Source organism: Pipistrellus hanaki (assembly GCF_964339955.1).
Source record: "Pipistrellus hanaki genome assembly, chromosome: 20".
Lineage (NCBI taxonomy): Eukaryota > Metazoa > Chordata > Mammalia > Chiroptera > Vespertilionidae > Pipistrellus > Pipistrellus hanaki.
In genome coordinates, this window is record NC_140522.1 from 11,350,482 (window position 1) to 11,372,977 (window position 22,496).

At 62.5% G+C, this 22,496-nt stretch overlaps 1 protein-coding gene across 1 annotated transcript in view; it reads left to right on the forward strand.

Annotated features, from left to right (window-relative positions):
- The window catches only part of KIF26B (kinesin family member 26B), a 285,433-nt gene that overhangs the window by 259,878 nt on the left and 3,059 nt on the right, over window positions 1-22,496 (forward strand). Inside the window, 5 exon segments of the mRNA XM_084868813.1 lie at window positions 14,123-14,285; window positions 15,171-15,881; window positions 15,883-16,155; window positions 16,158-16,755; window positions 16,758-18,551. Of these exon segments, the coding sequence (XP_084724939.1) occupies window positions 14,123-14,285; window positions 15,171-15,881; window positions 15,883-16,155; window positions 16,158-16,755; window positions 16,758-18,551 (3,539 nt within the window).

Consider the following 22,496-nt stretch of genomic DNA (forward strand, 5'->3'; position numbering starts at 1 on the left):
GTACTGTGCCCATTGGATGGGGGTACTGTGCCCATTGGATGGGGGTACTGTGCCCATTGGACGGGGTACTGTGCCCATTGGACGGGGTACCGTGCCCATTGGACGGGGTACTGTGCCCATTGGACGGGGCACTGTGCCCATTGGACGGGGTACTGTGCCCATTGGACGGGGCACTGTGCCCATTGGACGGGGTACTGTGCCCATTGGACGGGGTACTGTGCCCATTGTGTGGGGGTACTGTGCCCATTGGACGGGGCACTGTGCCCATTGGACAGGGTACTGTGCCCATTGGATGGGGGTACTGTGCCCATTGGATGGGCTACTGTGCCCATTGGACGGGGTACTGTGCCCATTGGACGGGGTACCGTGCCCATTGGACGGGGTACCGTGCCCATTGGACGGGGTACTGTGCCCATTGGACGGGGCACTGTGCCCATTGGACGGGGTACTGTGCCCATTGGACGGGGCACTGTGCCCATTGGACGGGGCACTGTGCCCATTGGACGGGGTACTGTGCCCATTGGATGGGGGTACTGTGCCCATTGGATGGGGTACCGTGCCCATTGTGTGGGGGTACTGTGCCCATTGGATGGGGCACTGTGCCCATTGGACGGGGTACTGTGCCCATTGGATGGGGGTACTGTGCCCATTGGATGGGCTACTGTGCCCATTGGACGGGGTACTGTGCCCATTGGATGGGGTACTGTGCCCATTGGACGGGGTACTGTGCCCATTGGATGGGCTACTGTGCCCATTAGACGGGGTACTGTGCCCGTTGGATGGGCTACTGTGCCCATTAGACGGGGTACTGTGCCCGTTGGATGGGGTACTGTGCCCATTGGACGGGGTACTGTGCCCATTGGACGGGGTACTGTGCCCATTAGACGGGGTACCGTGCCCATTAGACGGGGTACTGTGCCCGTTGGATGGGGTACTGTGCCCATTGTGCGGGGTACTGTGCCCATTGTGCGGAGTACTGTGCCCATTTTATGGATGCACCTACTTCATGGTGATGAGAGCTATCGGCTGTGACGGGCTGGCCATCCCGTAGGACGGGGGCGGCCAGATTGACTGGTGACGGGTTAAGGCCGTCAGGACACGTGCTTGTGTGTGTGTGTGCCAGGCTAACCCTCAGACGGACAGCACATCGCCTTTATGATGTACAGTGTGCCGCCTGGAGCGGCCTGAGGCTGGGGGGAATCTGTGTTTTACCCAAAAGCCTCCGAGCGGAGCTCACACAGCTGGTGTGACCACCCTTCGTGTGCAAATGCGTTTCCCACGGCCGGGCCCCTCTTTCTGAGCGTGAACGGGGTGCAGCCGTGCCCTGACCACAGCCCGGGGCCTGGCTCGGGTGACGTGATGTGGGGGAAGGTCTGGTGGGGTTCAGAGCGCTGTGACCGGGACCAGCGGGGCTGACCGGGGTGCCGTCCTCTGTGCACACGGAAAGCACACCTGCCGGCGTGGCTGTCTGAGGGTGAGGCACACACATGGGGTCCCGGTTTCCCCGTGACATCCTCAGCCTGAGTCACCGACGGGGGGGAAAGGGTGCCAGGCGGCCGATGCCACGGGGACCGAGACGTGGGCCCTCTGTCCCCAGTGATGCCAGCGGCCTCACTCTCCACCAGGACCGGTGGGCCGGCGGCAGGAGCTTAACCGGCAATTTCGATTCTTAAATTTGGAGTCCTGCTTGGGTAAACCTAGAAATGACTTCCCCGGCCCTGTTCCGAGAAAAAGTTCAAGTTGAAGGTTTATGAGGTTTCATCCAATATTATTTCTACCGTTGAATATGCTCAACTTGTAATAAAGAGAGGGAGGGAGGGAGAGAGGGAGTAAAGGAGGAAGAGAGAGAGAGAGAGAGAGAGAGAGAGAGAGAGAGAGAGAGAGAGAGAGAGAGAGAGAAGGGAGGGAGGAAGAAAGGAAGGAGAAAAGGAAGGAAGAGAGGAAGGAAGAAGAAAGGGAGGGAGGAAGGAAAAGAAGACCCACCCCTTCCACCTGTCACCCAGGCAACAACGCCCTAACCATCGGAGCTACCGGCAGGGTCTGGGCGGCCAGTGCGGGCGGACGAGAGAGGAGCTCATGGCTGCTGTCAGCCTCACTGGGCAGCCCGGCTCCCGTGGGCGTGGCGGTGTGGCCTCGGGGCCCGGATGTGTCATTTACGCTTCACACGGAGTCAGTCACATAGGTATTTTCCGGGGGAAATGCGAAGGAATATCCGTGCTTCAGATTTCCATGAGACAGTGGGGAGTGGAGAGAGCTCTGTGTAAGGTATGCATGCGTGCGTGCGTGCGCGTGTGTGTGCGTGTGCATGTGCGTGTGCGTGTGTGTGCACGCGCATGTGAGATGTGAGACACACACCCACGCACACAGGTGCAGTTAGCAGCCTTTCCGTGCGCACGGATGCTGCATGACCTCCCGATTTGCAGGGAGAACATCCATTTGGAACTATTCTCACCGACTCCAGTCCCCGGGCGTAGCATTCGCCGGTTAGAAATGAAACAACCCAAGGCTCCGGTTGCCAAGCAACGGCCGCAGTGCCAATGCTCAGTGCCGCTGCCTCAGACACTCTCGTCGTCGGCATCGTGTTGAGGCCGTCAGGACGCGGCGAAGGCGGGTCCGGCCGTCGCGGGGACACAGACGTCCCTGTGGCCGGAGGTTCGGCGTCCGTCCCTCCGTCACTGACGCCTCTGTGCGCCTCCCCTCCAGCACCATCTGTCTCCGCGTTAATCCCGGAGAATCCCGAGGCTGCTCTTGCTCTCCTGAGAGCCGAGGCCACGAGTGGCCTCGGGGGCATGAGGCCTGCCAGGTCCATCACAGAGCCGCCACGTCCCCGGGGGTGGGGGGCCGCCGGGGACCCCGCTGGGGTCACGACCCTGGTCCCTTGCTAGTGAGTAGACGCACTGACTGCGAACGCCACCCTTTCTGTTCCGGTAGCCCGGCTCCGGCCTCTGAGTGGGGAGCCGGTGCTGGGCCCCTCACCACCTCTCGGGCACTGCGGTGTCCCTGCTCTGTGTCTCCTGGGTGGGCCCCTCCTGGCTCTGGGCCTTCGTTCGGGGACAAAGACCTCCTCACTGGCCTTTAGCTTCTCACGGTTCCCCCCCTTGATGTTCAGTCTCTGAGATCACCAAACGCTTCTCTGCAGGCTCTGACCCAATGGGCAAACAGAGACTGGTCGGATGGGGACTGGAACACCCGTCTGCTTAGTCCTGGCCGGGAAGGGGGGTCCCCGCCTGTCCCTCCGCAGCAGGACCCTGGGACTCAGGGATGGGCAGGGTGTGTCGGCAGAGCAGTCACTCACCCGGAGTCTCGGGGGGCAAGTGGAGGAATGTGTATGACCGGCAGGGAGACAGTGTCCCAATAATTCCATAAGGGACGTATGCACAGGTGGCCTAGGTGCCTCAGCCAGAAATCTGGCACGTATGACCCTAGGTACTTAATTAATAATTTCATTATTAATTAAGTACCGAGCATAAATTACACAGGAGACAAACATGCAATGCACGGATCACTCACGGTTTATTTGCCAGAGTCCTGGTGGGTTCCAGACCTTGGCAGGCCACTTAGGGATCCATATTGACAGACAGACAGACACACACACACACACACACACACACACACACACACGGTTCACGGAGGACATTGCAGCTGCAGCTCAGCTTGAGTTGAGGCCTCTCACAATGGCTCATGGTCCGTGGCTCAGGGTTGGGGCTTGCGGCTCAGGCAGAGCTTTGACTGGTGCAGGCAGGGGAAGTGGAGAGCGACCCTCTGTGGAGGGGCAGAAGGAACGTCTCTGATCTTCTGTGGGGCTTGCTCAAACTGGCCACTCGTTCGTAAATAAAAAGAGCCATGGGATTGTCCCTCTGAAAGCCTTTCCGATGGAGTCAGCATCTCCCTGCGGCATCCAGACCTCCGCTCAGGGACCCACGTCGCAGGTCTGGGGCCAGTGCAGTGTTCACACGCAGCCTTCGTGGCAAAGCAGCCCCTGTGTGCGGCGAGGGCCTCGCTGGGTGCGGCCTCCCCCTCGGCGGGCGCGGGCAGGGCGGCTCGGCGCCGTCTGTGCCCTCTGTCAGCGACGGCTTTTCTCTGCTGCTGCTGCTGCTGCTGCTGGGGACCCACGCGTTCTTCCTGACAGTCCCTCTGGTTTGCTAGTCATTTGGTCTGGAAAGCAGATCTAGCTTCTGTGTTTCCGGCACGGCCAGAAGCAGAAAGTGGTCATTCCGGATGGTATTTTTTTTTTTAATGTTGTTTAATGTCTTTAATTTCTTTAGACAGCTTAATTTCCTTCACCGTGCCCATCAGCTTCCTGCTGTTGACCCGTAATCCACGTAGGAACATCTTGTGCTGCCCCCATTGCTTGGCTGGGTCTTGGCCAAGGTGCCTGTGTCTGTGTGTTTATTTTCCTCGGGGTGTTCACTCCTCCTCGGGCTTGTACATGTGTGGGTTCCGAGACCCGGCGAACAGGGTTTATCTCCGTCTTCGCACTGGCTTCTCCCTGGCACCTCCAGCCGCTGAGGATAATCTGCAGCAGGTTTTCAGCCTGCGATACTCGGGGCCACCCAGACACTGAGAATTAAAGCCGCAGACCCACGTTAATCTGGCCTGTGGTTCCTGCTCTCGCAATAATTTCTCTTTTGCTCAGGGCTGAGTTCCCAGACTGTTGTGTTTTGTAGAAGTGAGCAGGGGTGCGGGTGGTGGGGGGAGAGCGGTTGTGGAGGGGAATTTTCTCTTAAAATTCTCACGTTGGCCAGGCGTTGGGCTGTCTTCTGTTTTCCATGCCCTTTAAGGCTTTGTTGTGAAATTGAGCCGACTTTCACCTGGTTTGGCAGAATATCGTCGGGGGTCAGAGCAAGCCTCCACGCTCTGCTGGCTTCTCTGAGTTGCCAATTCGTTTATTTTTTTGGCCATGAAATCCATTACTCTCTTACAAGCCCAGCAATGCATTTAATAAGGTTTGTGAGAAGATTTTACCCACAATGCTTAATGGTACTTGGTGCTTGAAGGACTTCTTAGCTAAGGAGGCTACTGCGTTGCTTTTTGCTACTTTTCTGGACTCATCCCTAATTCCGAGTTATAACTAAGAGAACCACATAATTTACTATCCAAGCCTGGATACTTGTGAGAGTGAAAAGTGGTCATCAAAATTATTAATTTTCTGACAAATCCATTTATATTAGTGGGCTTATAAAATAGTTCTGTTCAAAAATTACCTTCAAAAAATAAAATAATTTCTCTCTCTCTCTCTCTCTCTCTCTCTCTCTCTCTCTCTCTCTCTCTCTCTCTCTCTCTTTCTTTCTCCTCACCCGAGGATATTTTTCCATTGACTTTTAGAGAAAGTGGGAGGGAGGGAGAGAGAGAGAAACATCGATGTGAGAGAGACACATCATTGGTTGCCTCCTGCATGAGCCCTAAACTGAGCCTGTGCCCAAGGCACATGCTCTTGACCAGAATCAAACCCGGACCCTTTGGTCCGCGGGCCGACGCTTTATTCACTGAGCAAACTGGCTAGGGCAATAAAATAACTTCTTACAAAAAATCCATGTGCCTCAAAGTAAAACAATTAAACATTCCTTGGGTGGTTTGTTAGAACATTACAACAAAGTGAGTAGAATAATTTTTCCTGAGACGCCTTTGTGTGTGTGCATTGTTTTCACCATACCTATACCCAGAGCATGTTAATCTCTTCCTTAAGAAGAATTTCTTCTACTATTGTCTCAGAGCCTCAGCACTGCTCTTCTTTGTTTACCTACTTATGTATTTGTGTATATGTATGTGCATGTGTGTTAGCGTATGAAATGATCCATTTCTCCTGGTAGGATTAACGTGGTCTGGCTGAAAATGACTTAGCATTTATGTGCGCCACAGCCCACCGGAGTTCATTTCAGTGGAGCACATTTCTCAGTTCATAAGACTGTTATGCGTTAAAGTCTCCAAAGACCAGCCTGGTCGGTGTGGCTCAGCGATTGAGCGTCAACCAGGAGGTCACGGTTCAATTCCCCGTCATGTGCGTGTGGGAGGCAGCTGGTCAATGATTCTCTCTCATCATTGATGTTTCTCTCTCTCTCCCCTTCTCCCTTCCTCTCTGAAATCAATAAAAATATGTTTTAAAAGAGATTAAAAGGTCTTCCCCCAAGTCAGTTTCAGGAGCACAGTAGAATTTCAGAAATAACCCTTTTTTCCGCTGGTTTGTGTCTGACCCTCGCTCACCGCCTCCCGCCTGTGCGGGGTGCAGGGCGGTGCTCCCCGTCACCAGTTCTGTTCCATTCCACCACTGCAGCTCAGCACACGCATCGGGGGCGGGCCTGTTTGTGTTTGACTTCATTACGGGGTTTGCAACTCATTTGGAATGAGATGGAAACAAAATTTAGCTGGTTTCCAACACGCCAGTCCTTTCTGTCGGACACTCAGGCAGAAATATGTCCTGACGTGAAAGCTGTCTGGCGTTGTTGACGGCTTCCTTCTCTGTGGAAAAAAAAAAAAAAAAACAACTTAAAAAAAGTTAAAAACTGTCATCTGCCAGGTTTTAATTTTATATCATTTAAACTAGTTTGAAAGCCTCAAATATTTTTCATATCCAACTGGTGGCAGACAGCAAGAGACCCGCTCACTCCCCGAGTGCCATGGTTTCTGTGCCACACAAGCTTCGCCAGGAACTTCTATAGCTCAGTGTCTCTAGCTCCGTGTACGGTTTGGATGACAGCTTGTGTCTCTCTGGCAGAAACAGAGCTGCGTCTCAGCAGTTAACGGATCGCGTGTGCGGGAACCGACTCCAAGTGCATGTCAGCACCGTTCCCCATTGGGTGGGAACTCCGTGTCCTAACGTGTGAGCGTGTGCACTGTTCGTCTACATGTGCTGCTGAGTGAGACCGTGAGAGAGACCGGGAGGGTCTGCCTGAGTCTCCCGCCTCATTGGTTTATGTCATCATAACAACAGATTACTTTTAAAAACGGAAAATTCAGGACGAAAGACACCAGACAGGATGAAGTATAACAGCACATACATACTGAGACTTTCTGGGGCAAATAGGACCTGTGCCTGGCCCTGTGGTCGGCAAACTGCGGCTTGTGACCTTCATGTTCTTTCATCTGGAGGATTCCTCAAAACCCTACAGAGAAGGACAGGCGTGAGCAGGATTCAGGGAGAGGCTCTGGTTACCATGACAACATGACGCTGGAGCCCATCTGTGTCCCCCACTGGTGCCCAGCTCCCTCTTGGGTGCCTGCGGCCATCGGACATTGGAACTAACGCAAACGCTTACCCCTGAAGTGAGCTAAATTTCTAAACAGCACAGTGAGCTCATCCTCACGCAAAGATGCGTCAGGGTGCTGATGTGCCATAACCCAGTGGCTTCCTTACCCTCCCCCACCTCGCACTCCCCCCCGCCCCACCTCGCTGTCACAAACCACCAGCAACGCTCTACGCGAAGCCCCAGGGCCAGGCGGGCGTCCATGGCAAAGCGTCCGTAAGTAATGGCGATGGCCGGGGCCGGAGGAATCTGGAGGAGGAAGTGAGATTTGAGATAATGTGAGAAATGGAAGGGCAGGATTTACGTTTCCAGTTGCATCAGGTTCAAGTTGTTCTTACTGCTCATCTGGTCCTACAGGCGGGTTGACGAGCAAGCTAACCAACGGGCCTGCGTCTGTTACTGACCTGCCTGCGCGCTCCGTCAGTGCAGAGGGTCTGCTGTGACATCAGACACCCTTATAGCGTCTCAGACGGCGTTAGCATATGCCTTTTTAGCATTCTGTTCGCTCAGGGGTAAGCCTGTGGTCCTCTCGTTTCCTGTTTGTCTGCGAGGTCTACTCATTTGCCTTCTAAGTTATTGGGGGTTTTTAGTTTTGTTTTTCAGCAAAACGATGACATTCCTGATGTGAAACTGAATAGAAATAAGAATAGGGTCCGCCGAAACCGGTTTGGCTCAGCAGATAGAGCATCGGTCTGCCGACTGAGAGGTCACAGGTTCGATTCTGGTCAAGGGCATGTACCTTGGTTGTGGGCACATCCCCAGTAGGGGATGTGCAAGAGGCAGCTGATCAATGTTTCTCTCTCATCAATGTTTCTAACTCTCTATCCCTCTCTCTTCCTCTTTGTAAAAAAATCAATAAAAATATATATATATTTTTTTTTTTAAAAAGAATAGGGTCCCTTCCCTTCTTCCCTAGAATTAGTAAGTCATACACTTTTTCAAAGTTACGGTAAAGAAAGGCCGACATTAAAGGAAAGGTCAGGAAGCATAGCTCCTGCCTCAGTTGCGTAGGATTCTGTTGAAAGAGTGAGCGGCTGGGCTCCTCCGCTCCCTCCTGCTTCTCACCGGCTCCGCCCCCACGTCAGGGTCACGGAGGCACCGGTTCTAGACAGCCACGTGCGAGGAAGAACGCAGTGCCTGTCTGGGTCAGGGGCACCCCAGACCCAGAGGGAGGCCGTGTGCTCCTCGGGGGTCCACAGTGAGAGGGTATCACTGTCCATCATCGTCATTGTGAGAAGACAGTAGGCACACCTTGTCGCTCTGAGTGGCGATGGCTTCGGGACCTCACCAGCAGGTGGTCTGAGGCAGAGCAAGGCCCGAGCTCACGCCAGGTGACGGACATGATGGCCGGCCACCAAGGCTGGTCCTTCGGCGGAGTGGGTGCTCCCTGCAGGTCCTCATCTGAGGAGCAACCTCATCATTTCGCACTGAATGCCAGTGTTTGCAGGGGCACCTCCGGCCCCCTCGCCGGGCCCGGGAAACCCGTTGCTGGTTTTTCGCTCCTCAGGCCAGAGTCCGTGCTTGTCCAGCGAGGCTGAAGCATCAGGCCCACTCCTCCCCAGCGCCCAGCGGGCCTGCCTGTGCTCCCACAGTGCACGTGGGGCCAGAGCTGGCCCCGGGCAGCAGGCTCTTCCCGTGCAGCTGACTCCCGGGGAATGCCATGGGATGGCGGGGCCTGTGCCAAGCTCTCTGTACCTGATGCCAGAAACCAGGCCGCTTGTGCCTTCCAAGGTTGGCCTCCGTGCAGGGAGTTCTAGGAAAGGCCACTCCCCGGGGGGAGGTGTAGAGTCTTCTCCCACGAAGCCGTCCCGAGTGGCTCACCACGCCCCTCACCAGCACGCAAACCCAGGGGGTGGCTCTCCCCTGGGGCATGGCTTTCGGCCTGTCGTAACCCAGCAGCGTCACAGGTAAAGGCGTTTGCCTGGGACCCAGGAGTGAGCAGGCTCGAGACTCGTCTCATCCTCAGCCAGTGGACGGTGACGCCACGTGTGCTGGGCACAGCCCTCTCCGGGGGGTAAAGAACAGCAGGTGGTGCCCGCCGGGGCCAGACCCCTGGGCCCACATGCTGGTGTCTCAGGTGCTGGTCGCAGGTGTCCTGGGCCTCAGGGGGCCACAGACCAACAGGAAGTGAGCAGGAGGGAGGCAGGAGGGAGGGTGCCGAGTGCCACTGGACGTGCCAGAAGCGGTGTCCAGTTTGTGACTTGATCCCACCTTCCATCTGTCTGCTTTTCCTTTCCATTCTCCCTCCCCCTCCCTCTCCAGTCCCTCCTGGTGGCCAGCGGGTGAGGGCAGGGGCTGGGAACTCCTGCTGGCAGCCCGTCTCTGAGACGCTCCACCACACGCCCTGGCAGTGGACAGGCAGAGTGGCTGGAGACTGGGACGTTCCTGGAAGGCAAAGTGGTTCCTTCTTTGCGACCTTGGCGACCTCCATAGAGATGCCCTCCTCAGGGAGCAGCAGGACCTGGCGGAGGGGCTGTCCATGGTGCTGAAGCGGGGTCCGCCCTGGTGGCCAGGCCCAGCGCTGGTTCCTTCTGCAGGAGGCCTTCTCCCTCCCCCGCTTCTCCCTCCCAGCCCTTCACCCCCTTCCTGGAGGAGTGGACTCAGCCCTGTCAGGAAGGGAGTAGCCTTCTGCTGTGGGATCACCCGGCCCCATGGCAGCCTGACCTCTCACATCACGGCAGCCGGCACAGCTCAGCAACTGCCCCGTGGGAAGGAGGCGAGCTCTGTCGGGTGCTGTAGGGAGCTCCAGCAGATACAGGGTCTCCCTCCAGCCCTGGGTCCTGCGTGTGGGAGACCTCCCCTGGGGGGGGGGGCAGAAGGCAGGCTGCCCGGTAATGTAGCCTTGAGGACTGGGTGTCCTCCAACAGGGAGGGACAGTGTCCATGGGGCACCTCCAGCCTCAAGGCGCCTTTCTTTAGCGTGGGCTGCGGTTGGAGCCCTGCAGTTTGCTCAGTGGTTAGCGCACCAGGCCTGGGACTGAAGGGTCACAGGCTCCATTCCAGTCGAGGGCCAGATCCTTAGATGCAGGCCAGATCCCCAGCCCCAGTTGGGGTGCGTACAGGAGGCATCCAAGGCACGTACCTTAGATGCAGGTAACCAAGATGTTTCTCTCTGTGTGTCTCTCCCACTCTCTACAAATCAATGGGAAGATATAGACTCAGGTGAGGATTCACCAGCAGAACAAAGTCATTCTCTGTGTGTTTACGGTGGGAGGGAGGAGGGATGTGTGCGGATGAAACGTGGCTGTTTGAAAGAGCGGCACTGTCCGAGCGGCACTGTCCGCCTGCCCCAGCACGCTGCTCAGGACCCTCCTGCCCTACCCCCCTACCCTGACCCCCCCCTCTGCCCTGCCCAGCCTGGATGCTCCCCCAGCCCCGAGTCTCCAAGTCCCTCCCCGCCTGGCCCTGGGCTGGGGACGGCAGCCCGAGTCCCCCCCTCTGGCCTCCCTCCTGGTGCGAAGGTGCAGACCCTGTGCGGGTGGTTGGCCTAGAAGCTCTTTAAACCTTTTATTTTCCCGAGTTAAGCCTGCCACCTGCGCCTCCCATCCCCTGCCCTGTCTTCCACCCCCGTCCCCACGTCGCCGTCCGAGTTTAAGGATCGGGGTGACGAGGGGGAACCGCAGCTTTATCGCCCCCGTTTCCACTCCCGGGAAGACGGGTCTGGAGCCCGAGGCCCCGGCCACGTCTGCCGGTGAGAGCGGAGCTGCTGGTTGCCAAGCAACGCACGTCCCCGGCTGCTTCCCACAAAGTGGACGTGAAAACCATACTGATGGCTCCTGCGTGGGGGTCCCGTGGGGTACCCGGGGCAGACTGTGTGTCCTGACATCACACCGATCTCTTCTGTCCTCGGTGCCTCTTCCTGAGTGCGTGCGGGGTCACGTGGGCTCATCCCGAGAAGCTTCCTGGGACGGCCGTGCCTCGTTGCCTGCAGAGCGCGTGTGGCAAACCTGCGCCTCGCCAAGATGCATGTGTAACCCCGCATCGCGACGCATGTCACTTCCCGTCTGACGTGCCGCTGGGCGTGTTCCCGGCCGGGCTGAGGGAGGCCTCGCTCTGCCCTCTCACCCCTTCGGCCTGGGAACACGCATCTTCTCACGGTCTGGGCAGTGGGGCCTGCATTCTGCATCTGTGAGCTTTCCGTTGGCGATGTCACTGTTTAAGTTACCCCCCCAATCTCCCTGCCCCCTCCACCACCCGGTGGAACATCAGAGTTCCCTCGGGCAATAAGGCTGGGCGTGCCTTCTGGGCTCCTCCATTCGCTGTTGGCATGAATTTAATGTCCACGGAACAACAACGTGGTGCCTCTGGGAAGAGGAAGATGATTCGTGGGTCTGTGGCCAGGCTGATGGGGAAAGTCTCACGTGCATGATGGTCCCGGCCGGCGGCTCAGATGGCCGGAGTGCCGTCCTGTTCACCAAACGGTCTTGGGTTCGACCCCTGGTCCGGACTTGTACGGGAGGCAACCAATCGATGTGTCTTTCCCACGTCAGTAAAAACATAATCCACAGGTGAAGGCTAAAAAGTAAAAGGAGATTTAAAAATAAAGTGTGCGATGGGAACGTGGCTGGCGGTATTTGTCGCTCACAAGACGAGGACTGATTAAGTAAGCGCAGTGGGCAGGGCCGCCGGGAGCTCAAGGCCACAGGGATGTCCGGTCCTGTTGTTCAGGGTCAGGAGGGTGATGCCCTCCGCAGCCAGAGTTTCATTGTGAGGAAATGAGTGCTTTATTAGAAGGAAGTTATAATAAATTAGTGCTTTAACATAAGGATATTAGTGCTTTATTACAAGGAAATTAATGCTTGTAATTCATTCTTTGTAATCAATACGGTGTCTTGGAACAGAAACACATATGCAACCAGGTTACGTGTTGACCTCCTGACCCCATGACCCAGGCCTCCGGGCCCCCACCCGTGTGTTTCCCGGGAGTAGCTGTGCCGTGTGCAGACTCAGTGCTAACAGAACTGCTGTCACAGTAACTAAGAACCGGCTGTATGTGCGCACAGCTGAACCCCATGGGCGCCGTCTACACACACACACACAAGTGCACACAAGTGCACACATGCACACGCACACACATGCACACACACACACACACGTATACACACACACTTGCCCCGGAGGACCTGCCACGGCCCGGCCAGGGGCGGCGAGCAGAGCCTGACTGCCCGGAGGGGCAGACGTGACTTCCCCTCAGTGCTGCTGGTGGCTGTGGCGCCCCCTCTGGATGCGTTGTGAAAGGCGTTAGAGGTTTTCAGGCAGGCCTGCTCCTCCTCCACACCCCAGAGTTCGCGGGTCTGGGCTGCTGTGATGGGTGGCTTCTACCACAGACGTTTATTTCACAGTGGGGGGTTTGGGTTTCAGACCATGGCATCGCAGATTCAGGGTCTGGAGAGGCCCCACCTCGTGGACGGCGTCTTGTTGCCATAACCTCACGTGGTGGGAGGGGTAAGGGGGCTTCTGGGGCCTCGTTTGCAAGGGCACTAACTAGTTCATGGGGGCCCCACCCTCCTGGCCTAATCACCTCCCAAAGGCCCACCTCCTAACACCATCATGTGAATTTGGGGAGGACACACATTCAGCCCCTCTCCCTCTCCATCCTGTCGCTGTTTGTTTCGCTTGAAAGGAAACCCTGGCATATTTTTTAATTGCTCTGGAACTGAGCCTGAGTGATCCCAGCAGCCCCAAACTGGCACCTGAACTGGTCCCAGATGGAAAGGAAAAAAGGTTGTCCTCACACCCGTCTCTCCTCCCCAAGGCTGATGGAGGTCACGTGAGAAATGTCCTCCCCTCTCCCAGGTCTGATCTCTGAGACGGTGGCCTGCGTGTCACACTGAGTCAGCCGAGTGGGCCCGTCTCCCCAAGGAGCTGTGCAGGGGGCTGATGGGCACAGAGGGGAGGACAAACCCCTCACTGACCTTGTGAACACACAGAGGGGTGTGAGCTGAGTGCACATGGGTGTGAGCTGAGCGTGCACAGGGGTGTGAGCTGAGTGCACAGGGCTGTGAGCTGAGCGTGCATGGGTGTGAGCACACATGGGTATGAGCTGAGTGCACACAGGGTGTGAGATGAGAGTGCACGGATGTGAGCTGAGCGTGCACAGGGCGCCTGGGCAGTGGGCTGCCTCCTGAGGTGAGCTGAGGTGGCGGTAGCTGAGCAGACATGTGGCTGGAAGTGGAGCCACCCTCTAGCTCCAGGCAGGGTGGAGCTGGGACAAGAACAGGGATGGACCCGGAGCCTCCTCCAGATCCTGTTTGAAGGTCCCGGAGACGTGTACATGCCTGGGCCTCCTCAGGCCTCCTCGGGCTCAGGGTCTGGCCCCTCAGCCTGTAGTCCCCCGAGGAGGTTTTCCAGGAGGCTCCGGGTTCGGTGCTGCCTGAGGCTCGGGCTGCGTCTGTGTCGACACTGTTAGGAACAGGAATCCCTTTACCGCACTCTGTGCAAGTGTGAGTTACCGACAACAGTGAGAAGCTGGTGTGACTCCTTGGCAGAGGGGCCTCTGCGTGTTTTATAAACACCCGGATCTTCAACACACGCTCCCCGCTGGGCGCTGCCTTTGTGGCAGGGTGTCCGTGGTGGGCAGGGGTGTCCCATGAGCAGGGGTGTCCCATGAGCAGGGGGGTGTCCCATGAGCAGAAACTTCCGGGAAAGGGACGTGTGTGCGGCTAATGATGGCATCACGGGTCCCAGCCTCTGTGCAGTGCCATCTGGGCACAGACAGGGTGCCGTCCCGGCCGGGCGCCGGGGCCAGGGGCGGCGCTGGCATGAGCTCTGTCCTGGGTGAGAACCTTGCCCGGCTGCCGAGTGCCAGAGAGAGCCGACGGTCCGCCCTGAGGGCCCCCTGCCCGCAGCGGTGCCCGCTCACGCCCCCGTGCCCGCCCGCAGGGACAGCAAGCTCACCATGCTGCTGCGCGAGTCCCTGGGCAACGTCAACTGCCGCACCACCATGATCGCCCACATCTCGGCCGCCGCCGGCAGCTACGCCGAGACCCTGTTCACCGTCCAGATCGCCTCCCGCGTCCTGAGGATGAAGAAGAAGAAGACGAAGGTGGGAGCTCGCGGGATGCGGGGCGGGTGTAGGAGCCACTGAGAAAAAGCTAGCTCAGCGGTCTCCCCATCCCCGAGGAGGGGGGGCGGGGGGGCGGGCTCAGCTTCCACCTGGGACAGGAGCGTCCATCACTTCCGGGCCCACAGTTGCCGGCTTTTGGGGTCGTCCAGCCTGGACCCCGGACCGGAGTGCAGTCCCCTGTGCACAGCCACGTGGGGGGACGGGAAGGGCTCACACAGTGACTCCCACCGGCCTTGGTTCCACGTGGACCAAGATTGTGTCCCGTGTCCCGTGTCCCTCCGTGGCCGGCCCCCAGGACTGCTCACCCCTCTCTCGGACGGCCCTCCCACTGCGTGTCCAGGAGGCCCTTTCAGGCTGCTGGGCTCTGCCCGTGCGGTCAGGGGTGGCTGGCCGTGCTCAGAGTCCACCACCCACCACTGGCTCACCTGTCAGCAGAGGCCACGCCGGGCCAGCGGGGGCGAGATGACTGTGTGGGGAAGTGGCCGATGGTGTTCGCTCCCTCCGATCTGGGCCAGCTGGTGACGTGGGCTTCCCTGTCCTTCCTGTAGCTTTTCATAAATGACAGAAAACAAGTCCGTCCAACCTGCGTCTCGTGGGACGAGGGGCCACAGGGACCTGGGGGCCAAGTCAGGGACCCCTCTGCCCGACCCCTCAGGAGCGACTCTGTCCCGTGGGCCACGCAGGGGCTGCCCTGGCACGTGAGGCGCTCCGGCCTGGCACAGCCAGCAACTGCCCACGTGCAGGGCAGCCGGCCAGCAGCCCGGGAGCCTACGGCCAACTGGTCTCCCTGGGGGTCCCTGAGCAGCTCCCCGGGGTCCCCGGGGGTCCCTGGGGCTGTCCCGCTGACCGTCCTCTCGCCCACAGTACACGTCCAGCTCGTCGGGGGGCGAGAGCTCCTGCGAGGAAGGCCGGATGCGCAGGCCCACGCAGCTGCGGCCCTTCCAGGCCAGGGCGGCCGTGGACCCCGACTTCCCCGGCCCGCCGCTGTCCAGCGACCCTGACTACTCCTCCAGCAGCGAGCAGTCCTGCGACACCGTCATCTACATCGGGCCCAGCGGCACAGCGCTCTCCGACAAGGAGCTCACGGACAACGAGGGGCCCCCCGACTTCGTGCCCATCGTGCCGGCCCTGCAGAAGCCGCGGGGCGACGGCCGGCCCCCCGAGGCCGGGGCGGCGGCCGCGGCCGCCCGCAAGCCCGAGAGGGACTGCCTCAAGTGCAACACGTTCGCCGAGCTGCAGGAGCGGCTGGACTGCATCGACGGCCGCGAGGAGCCCGGCCCCTTCCCCTTCCAGGAGCTGCCCGCCCAGGGCCCCCCGCCGGGCCCCGCAGCCGGGCCCGGCCTCTGCGAGCCCGGCAAGGACGACGCGGGGTCAGAGGGCCAGCTGGCCGACCGGGGCGGCGCCGATGCCACGGCCCCCGGGACGCCCGGCGGTCACTCGCCCGTGCCGGCCGCCGCCCCCGCCTCGCCCCGGAGCGTCCCCGGCGGCAGCGGCCAGCAGGGCGCCACCTCCCAGCTGGTGCGCAGCCCCAGCCTGCAGAGCAGCCGGGAGAGCCTGACCTCCTGCGGGTTCGTGGGAGGGCAAGCCCCGGCCGCTGGGCTCTCCCCGGCTGGGCGTGGCCAGCCTGTCCAAGACGGCCGAGTACCGGCCGGCCGGCTCGCCCTCGCAGCGCTGCAAAGTGCACACCCAGAAGGGCGTCCTGCCCGGCCCGGCGCCCCCGCCGGGCACGGACCCGGGCGTGGTGCCCGGGGAGGCCCCGCCGCCCGAGGTGCGGACGCCCCCGGTGGGCATGAGCCCCCGCGTCCTGAAGAAGTCGCTGTCTGCCGGGAGCCAGGGCGCCCCCCGCAGCCCCTCCGAAGACACGCGCCCGGCGGCGGCCCCCCGGGCGCCCAGGGGGTGGTGAGCACCACCACGGTGACGGTGCAGCAGCCGCTGGAGCTGAACGGCGAGGACGAGCTGGTGTTCACGCTGGTGGAGGAGCTGACCATCAGCGGGGCCCTGGGCGGCCGCCCCGCCAGCATCATCAGCTTCAACAGCGACTGCTCGGTGCAGGCCCTGGCCTCGGGCTCGCGGCCCGTCAGCATCATCGGCAGCGTGGTCAGCGAGGACCTGGAGCGCGGCCCGGGCGCTGGCCCCGTCTCCGAGGTCAGCGTCACGCAGTTCCTGCCCCTCCCGGCGGCGGCGCGGGGCCCGGAGGAGAAGGGCGGCCGGGAGGCGGGCAGCCGGCGGTCCTCCATCAGCTCCTGGCTGAGCGAGACCAGCGCGGGCAGCGAGGGCGAGCAGTCCTGCCACAGCTTCGTCGCGCACGCCTGCTTCGGGCACGGGGAGGCGCTGGCGGACCCGCCGGCCTCGGAGCACGTGGGCGGCAGCGTCCAGAACGCCGCCGGGTGCCGAGAGAGGCCGCGGGCGGGCCCCGATGGCGTGCTCGTCCTGCCCGAGCTGGGGGAGGACTGTCCCCCAAAGCCGCCATCGCCGCCCCCCAAGGCTGCAAGGTCTCCGCCCTGGGCAAGGCCACGGTCACCATCTCCAACACGGCACACCTGGGCGGCGGCGGAGGGTGCGTCCCCGTGAAGACCAACATCACCGTCTACCCCTGCATCGCCCTGAGCCCCCGGCGCGGCCTGGAGCCCGAGGCGGCCGGCGCCACCGCCCCCCACGCAGCCCCGCCCCCCGAGAGCAAGGAGGCCGGCGCCAGGAAGGAGATGACCTTCGAGGACCCGTGGCTGAGACGAGAGGAGGAGGCCAAGAAAGAGACTGTGCATCCCGGGGAGGACGGAGTGCAGTCCGAGGTGGCCATGGGCTCCTCGCAGCCCGAGGCGGGCACGGAGCGGGACCAGACCCGGCAGACAAGCCCCGGCCGCAGGCTGAGCGGCGAGGCGGCCGCCTCCCCTGGGGCGGACGGCGTCAGGAGGGTCGTGGACGGCTGTGAGACGGCCCAGCCCGGCGGCGGCGGGCCCGCCCAGAGCCCCGTGCACCCCCCCAGCGGGAGCCTCAAGTCCAGCAGCCTGCCCCGGGCGTTCCAGAGAGGCAGCCGGCAGGAGCTCGACGGGCTCTGCTACCGCTGCGCCCCCGAGACCAACGGCGTGGGGCTGGGCGGCCAGGCCTCCCGGGCGGCCCTGGAGCGCAAGGCGGCATCGCCCAAGCACAGCGGCCCGGCCCGGCCCAAGGGCACCCCGCCGCTGCCCCCCGTCCGCAAGTCCAGCCTGGACCAGAAGAACCGCGCCAGCCCCCAGCACGGCCCCTGCGGCAGCGGCACCGGCACCGGCAGCCCCTCCAACCAGCCAGCGCCCTTCCCGGCCGGCTTCCCCGAGGAGCCGGGCGGCCGGCTGGCCGCCAGCAGCAGCAGCAAGCTCTTCAGCGCCAAGCTGGAGCAGCTGGCCAGCAGGACCAGCTCGCTGGGCCGGGCCGGCGCCAGCCACTACGAGTGCCTCTCGCTGGAGCGGGCCGAGAGCCTGGCCTCGGTGAGCGCGCGGCTGCAGGCAGGCAAGGACAGCACCATGCCCCGCGCCGGCCGGAGCCTGGGCCGCGGCAGCGGGGCTGGGGCCTCGTCGCCCGTGGCCGGCGCCTCGCCCAAGGCCGGCCAGTCCAGGATCTCGGCGGTCAGCAAGCTGCTGCTGGCCAGCCCCAAGGCGCGCAGCCTGTCCACGCCGCCCACCAAGACGCTCAGCTTCTCCACCAAGTCGCTGCCGCAGTCCGTGGGCCAGAGCTGCGCCGCCCCGGCCGCGGGGGGCGGGCGGCACATGTCCTGGTCCACGCAGTCGCTGAGCCGCAGCCGGGGCGCGGGGCTGGCCGCCAAGCTGCCGCTGCGGGCGGTGAACGGGCGCATCTCGGAGCTGCTCCAGGGCCAGGGCGGCGGCGCGGGGCCCAGGGCCGCACCGGCACCACCGCGAGCCGGGCCCGAGGAGGAGCGCGCGGGGGTCCCGGGGGCCCCCGAGGACAAGCTGGCGGCCGCGCCCCTGCTGCCCTCGCCCTACAGCAAGGTCACGCCGCCCCGGAGGCCGCACCGCTGCAGCAGCGGCCACGGCAGCGACAACAGCAGCGTGCTGAGCGGCGAGCTGCCGCCCGCCATGGGCAAGACGGCGCTGTTCTACCACAGCGGCGGCAGCAGCGGCTACGAGAGCATGCTGCGCGACAGCGAGGCCACAGGCAGCGCCTCCTCCGCCCAGGACTCCATGAGCGAGAACAGCAGCTCCGTGGGCGGCAGGTGCCGCAGCCTCAAGACCCCAAAGAAACGCTCCAATTCAGGTAGGCGATGGATGACAGAGAGAGGGGGCCGGGGACCGGGATGGCAGGACACACACAGGCTTTATTGGGGGGGGGGGGTGCCCCTGCCGGCTGCTTCCAGAGGGAGGGGCGGGAGAGAGCGAGGGCTGGGGGACAAGCACCTTTAAGGATAGGGGACGGGGCTTAGGGCACTCGACACACGCTGATTGGCGATTAGGGACCTAGGGACTAAGGAATCGGAGGCTCAGGGGTCCTCAAACTTTTTAAAGTGGGGGCCAGATCACGGTCCCTCAGAGAGCTGGAGGGCTGGACTATATGAACTACTAATTCCTACTGTAACACCTCGGCTGCGCTCACTGCCCAAAAAACCTGGCGGGCCAGATCAGACTCCTCTGCGGGCCGCATGTGACCTGCGGGCCGTAGTTTGAAGACCCCTGGTAGGGTATTTGGCAGGTGCTGATGGGTGGTTCAGAGCTCAGGAATGTCTGGCTGAAGGTGGGGTTTATGTCTGTCCATCAACTGGAGGAAGGGAGGATCTATCAGTAGGCATGAGGGCCCAGTGCATGGGGGCGTAGGGGGCACAGGGGCAAAGGGCTGAACCCCATGGTGATTGCCCTGCGGGGGGTGAGGGCGCCCAGGCCAGTGGCACCAATACCCAGTCTCTTGTTCCCCAAGCCTGTCCCCTGCCAGTTGCACCCGGAACAGCATGGGGGGTTCACCGTGAATCAGACCTACTGCTGGGCGTGAGGCAGCCTCCAGGCTGTGACTGCCCTTGGCCAGCAGCCTGGTGCATGCCCTATGCCTGTCCCTCCTTAGCTCCCCCACCTAGGCCCAGGCCCAGGCCCGGAGCGGCTGCCCTCTGACCTGGTGGGTTAAGAAGCTGACGTGGGGCCGGTGGCCCCGAGGCTCTGGGGCTGGGGAGAGTCACAGTGTCACTGCGAGTGCAGTCCCGGTGGTCACACCACTGCGTGCTCGGCCACGTGGCCGCGGGCCCCGAGCGTTGTCGCGCTCTATGCTCTCACTGCCTCATGGAATGGCTCGAACCCTCCAATGCACGGCGTTCTTCCACCGCCTTTCACTCGTTTCGGGGGCGGGCGTTGATGGTTTGGGTGGTGCGGGAGCCGGGAGGTGAGCTGTGCGGTGACGGCTCTGCCCCCTGGCTCTGCGCCGTCCCGCTGGGACCCTGTCCTCGGAGGTCCGGTGAGGCTGGGCCTAAAGGAAACAGAGAACCAAACGGCCAGTGAGGTGCCGGGGCCGGAGGCGGGGCAGCGGCCCAGGTCCCTCTAACCTGATGGGTGTGGCCACGGCGAGGCCGCCCTCGGCCCAGGTGGCCTCCTCTCCCTTACTCGTCGTCACGGCTTCTGCTGGCCGTGTCCGATGCCGGCATTTCTCTGAGCCATGACCCTCCTCGAAGGTGGTGCCTGGCCGGCCACCACCTCTCGGAGCCGCTCTGGGTCTGCAGGATGTTCATGCTCAGGCGACTGAGGGAAGGGAGCCAGGACGGGGGCGCCAGCCAGTGGTCCGAGGTCCGAAAGGCTGGCGACAGGAAGGGAGCTAGAAGGCAGCGCTGGGCCAAGCTGAGCGAGCTGTGCGTGGAGGAGCGGGGCCAGTGCCCTCTTGCAGCTCAGTGACCTCAGACGCTGGAGGGGAGTGCGGCGGGCTGGTCCTGCTGGCTGCGGGCAGAGCCGCAGGGACACGGAGCCCTGGGGACACGGAGGCACCGGGACACGGAGCCCCGGGGACACGGAGCCGCGGGGACACGGAGCCGCGGGGACACGAAGCCCCGGGGACATGGAGCCGCGGGGACACGGAGCCGCGGGGACACGGAGCCGCGGGGACACGGAGCCGTGGGGACATGGAGCCCCGGGGACATGGAGCCGCGGGGACACGGAGCCCCGGGGACATGGAGCCGTGGGGACACGGAGCCCCGGGGACACGGAGCCCCGGGGACACGGAGCCCCGGGGACACGGAGCCGCGGGGACACGGAGCCCCGGGGACACGGAGCCGCGGGGACACGGAGCCGTGGGGACACGGAGCCCCGGGGACATGGCGCCGCGGGGACACGGAGCCGCGGGGACACGGAGCCGTGGGGACACGGAGCCCCGGGGACACGGAGCCCTGGGGACACGAAGCCGCGGGGACACGGAGCCCCGGGGACACGGAGGCGCAGGGACACGGAGCCGTGGGCGGAGCTGCAGGGACATGGAGGCACGGGGACACGGAGCCCCGGGGACACGGAGCCCTGGGGACACGGAGCCGCGGGGACACGGAAGCACGGGGACACGGAGCCGTGGGTGGAGCTGCGGGAACATGGAGGCGCGGGGACACGGAGCCCCAGGGACACGGAGCCCTGGGGACACGGAGCCGCGGGGACACGGAAGCACGGGGACACGAGAGCGCGGGGACACGGAGGCGCAGGGACACGGAGCCGTGGGTGGAGCTGCGGGGACATGGAGGTGTGGGGACACGGAGCCCCGGGGACACGGAGTCCACAGCAGGAGGCTTGGGTCTTGCACGGTGTGACCTCAGGGCATAGCGTTCCTCTCTGGCTCCCATGTTCTCCGTCAGGAGTAGAGCGAGGGGCACAGCACAGTCTCTGAGGCCACAGGCAGAGGGGGAGCCGCTGGTGCGGGACTTCCTTCCCTCAGACGACCCGTCGCCCTTGAGGTTGGGCCAGCTGTGGGCAGTGACCAGGCCTCTGCCTTTTCAGAGCGTGGTGACGGGAAGTTCCAGGCGTGTCTGTGTGGTCGGGGGGAGGGGGCAGCACAGGGGATGCCTCTGCGAGACTCCTACCATCCACCTGAGAGAAGGGACAGAGCTGTGAACCGGGGGGAAGGGAGGGTCCAGAGCCCCAGCAGAAGCTGCGGGACTGAGCTGGGCCAGAGTGGGAGGAGGCAGGGGGGGAGGCGTGAGGTTGGAGGGGGGGCCCTGGAGACTGAGGCGGCGAGGGGAGCGCAAGGCCGGCGGCCAGAGCGTGGCCTGTGGGCCAGAGCGAGGTGAGAGCAGCGGGTTCTCACTGGGTGAAGGACGGAAATGAGGCGTGAGCCCCCGTCGGGGTGGCCCTGGACACACAGCAGCTCAGAATCACTGTCGGCACGGCCCTCAGCGACCGGACGCACCGAGAACGCTCATCAGGGGTTCCGCCCTGTGGGCATCACGGGGCACGTGCGCTTCCCAAGCCTGTGGCTCCCGGGCCACGAGTCTGAGCCGCACGTGGAGCGGAACACGGCTCAGCCCGCACAGGGGCCGGTGGTGCTGCCGGAGGTGTGAACACGCGCCGTGTGAGGCTGCGTGCTTCAGAGAGGAGCGCCCACTCTACACGCGGAGAGCACAGAGCGTGACCACGTTCGCAGGAGCCTGGCGTGTGGCGTTGTGCGTGTGAGTGCATGTGCTGTGCTTTGTGGGACAGGCGGCGTGTAGGCCGTGCACAGCGGCGTCACCACACGCGTGAGGATGCGTTCCCTGCCGCGCGCGGCATCACTGGGCGTTTCCAGCGCTGTGGTCTCCCCTTCGCCCCCGAGGAGACGGTGGTCCCCATGGCCCCCCTCACCTCCCGCTGGGGACACCCTCCCAGCACCCAGCCCGGGGCGCCGTGGGGCTGGCTGGCGGGCAGGACACCCTCCGGCCTCTCAGCTCTGACACCTGTGGTCCCGTCCATCGCTGGGCTTCGTGCTTTTGATTCGTATCTTCCTGGCCCCACGCCTGAGTCGGCGGGAAGACAGAGGGCGGGGGCCGAGGAGGGGGCTCTCGAGGCCAGGACGGACACGCGTGTTCCCCGGCGCCATGTTCCCGAGGCCACATGTTCCGACTCCGTGTGGCACTCCGGCCGGACGCTGATGTCCCACATGTCAGACTCCCGGGCCCCGTGCTGCAGGGAGAGCGGCCGGGAGTGGTCAGGGCCCCTCGGTGCGTGATCCTCACCAGCAGCAGAGTGTTGTGACCAGGCGCCAGGCCTCTGACCCTAG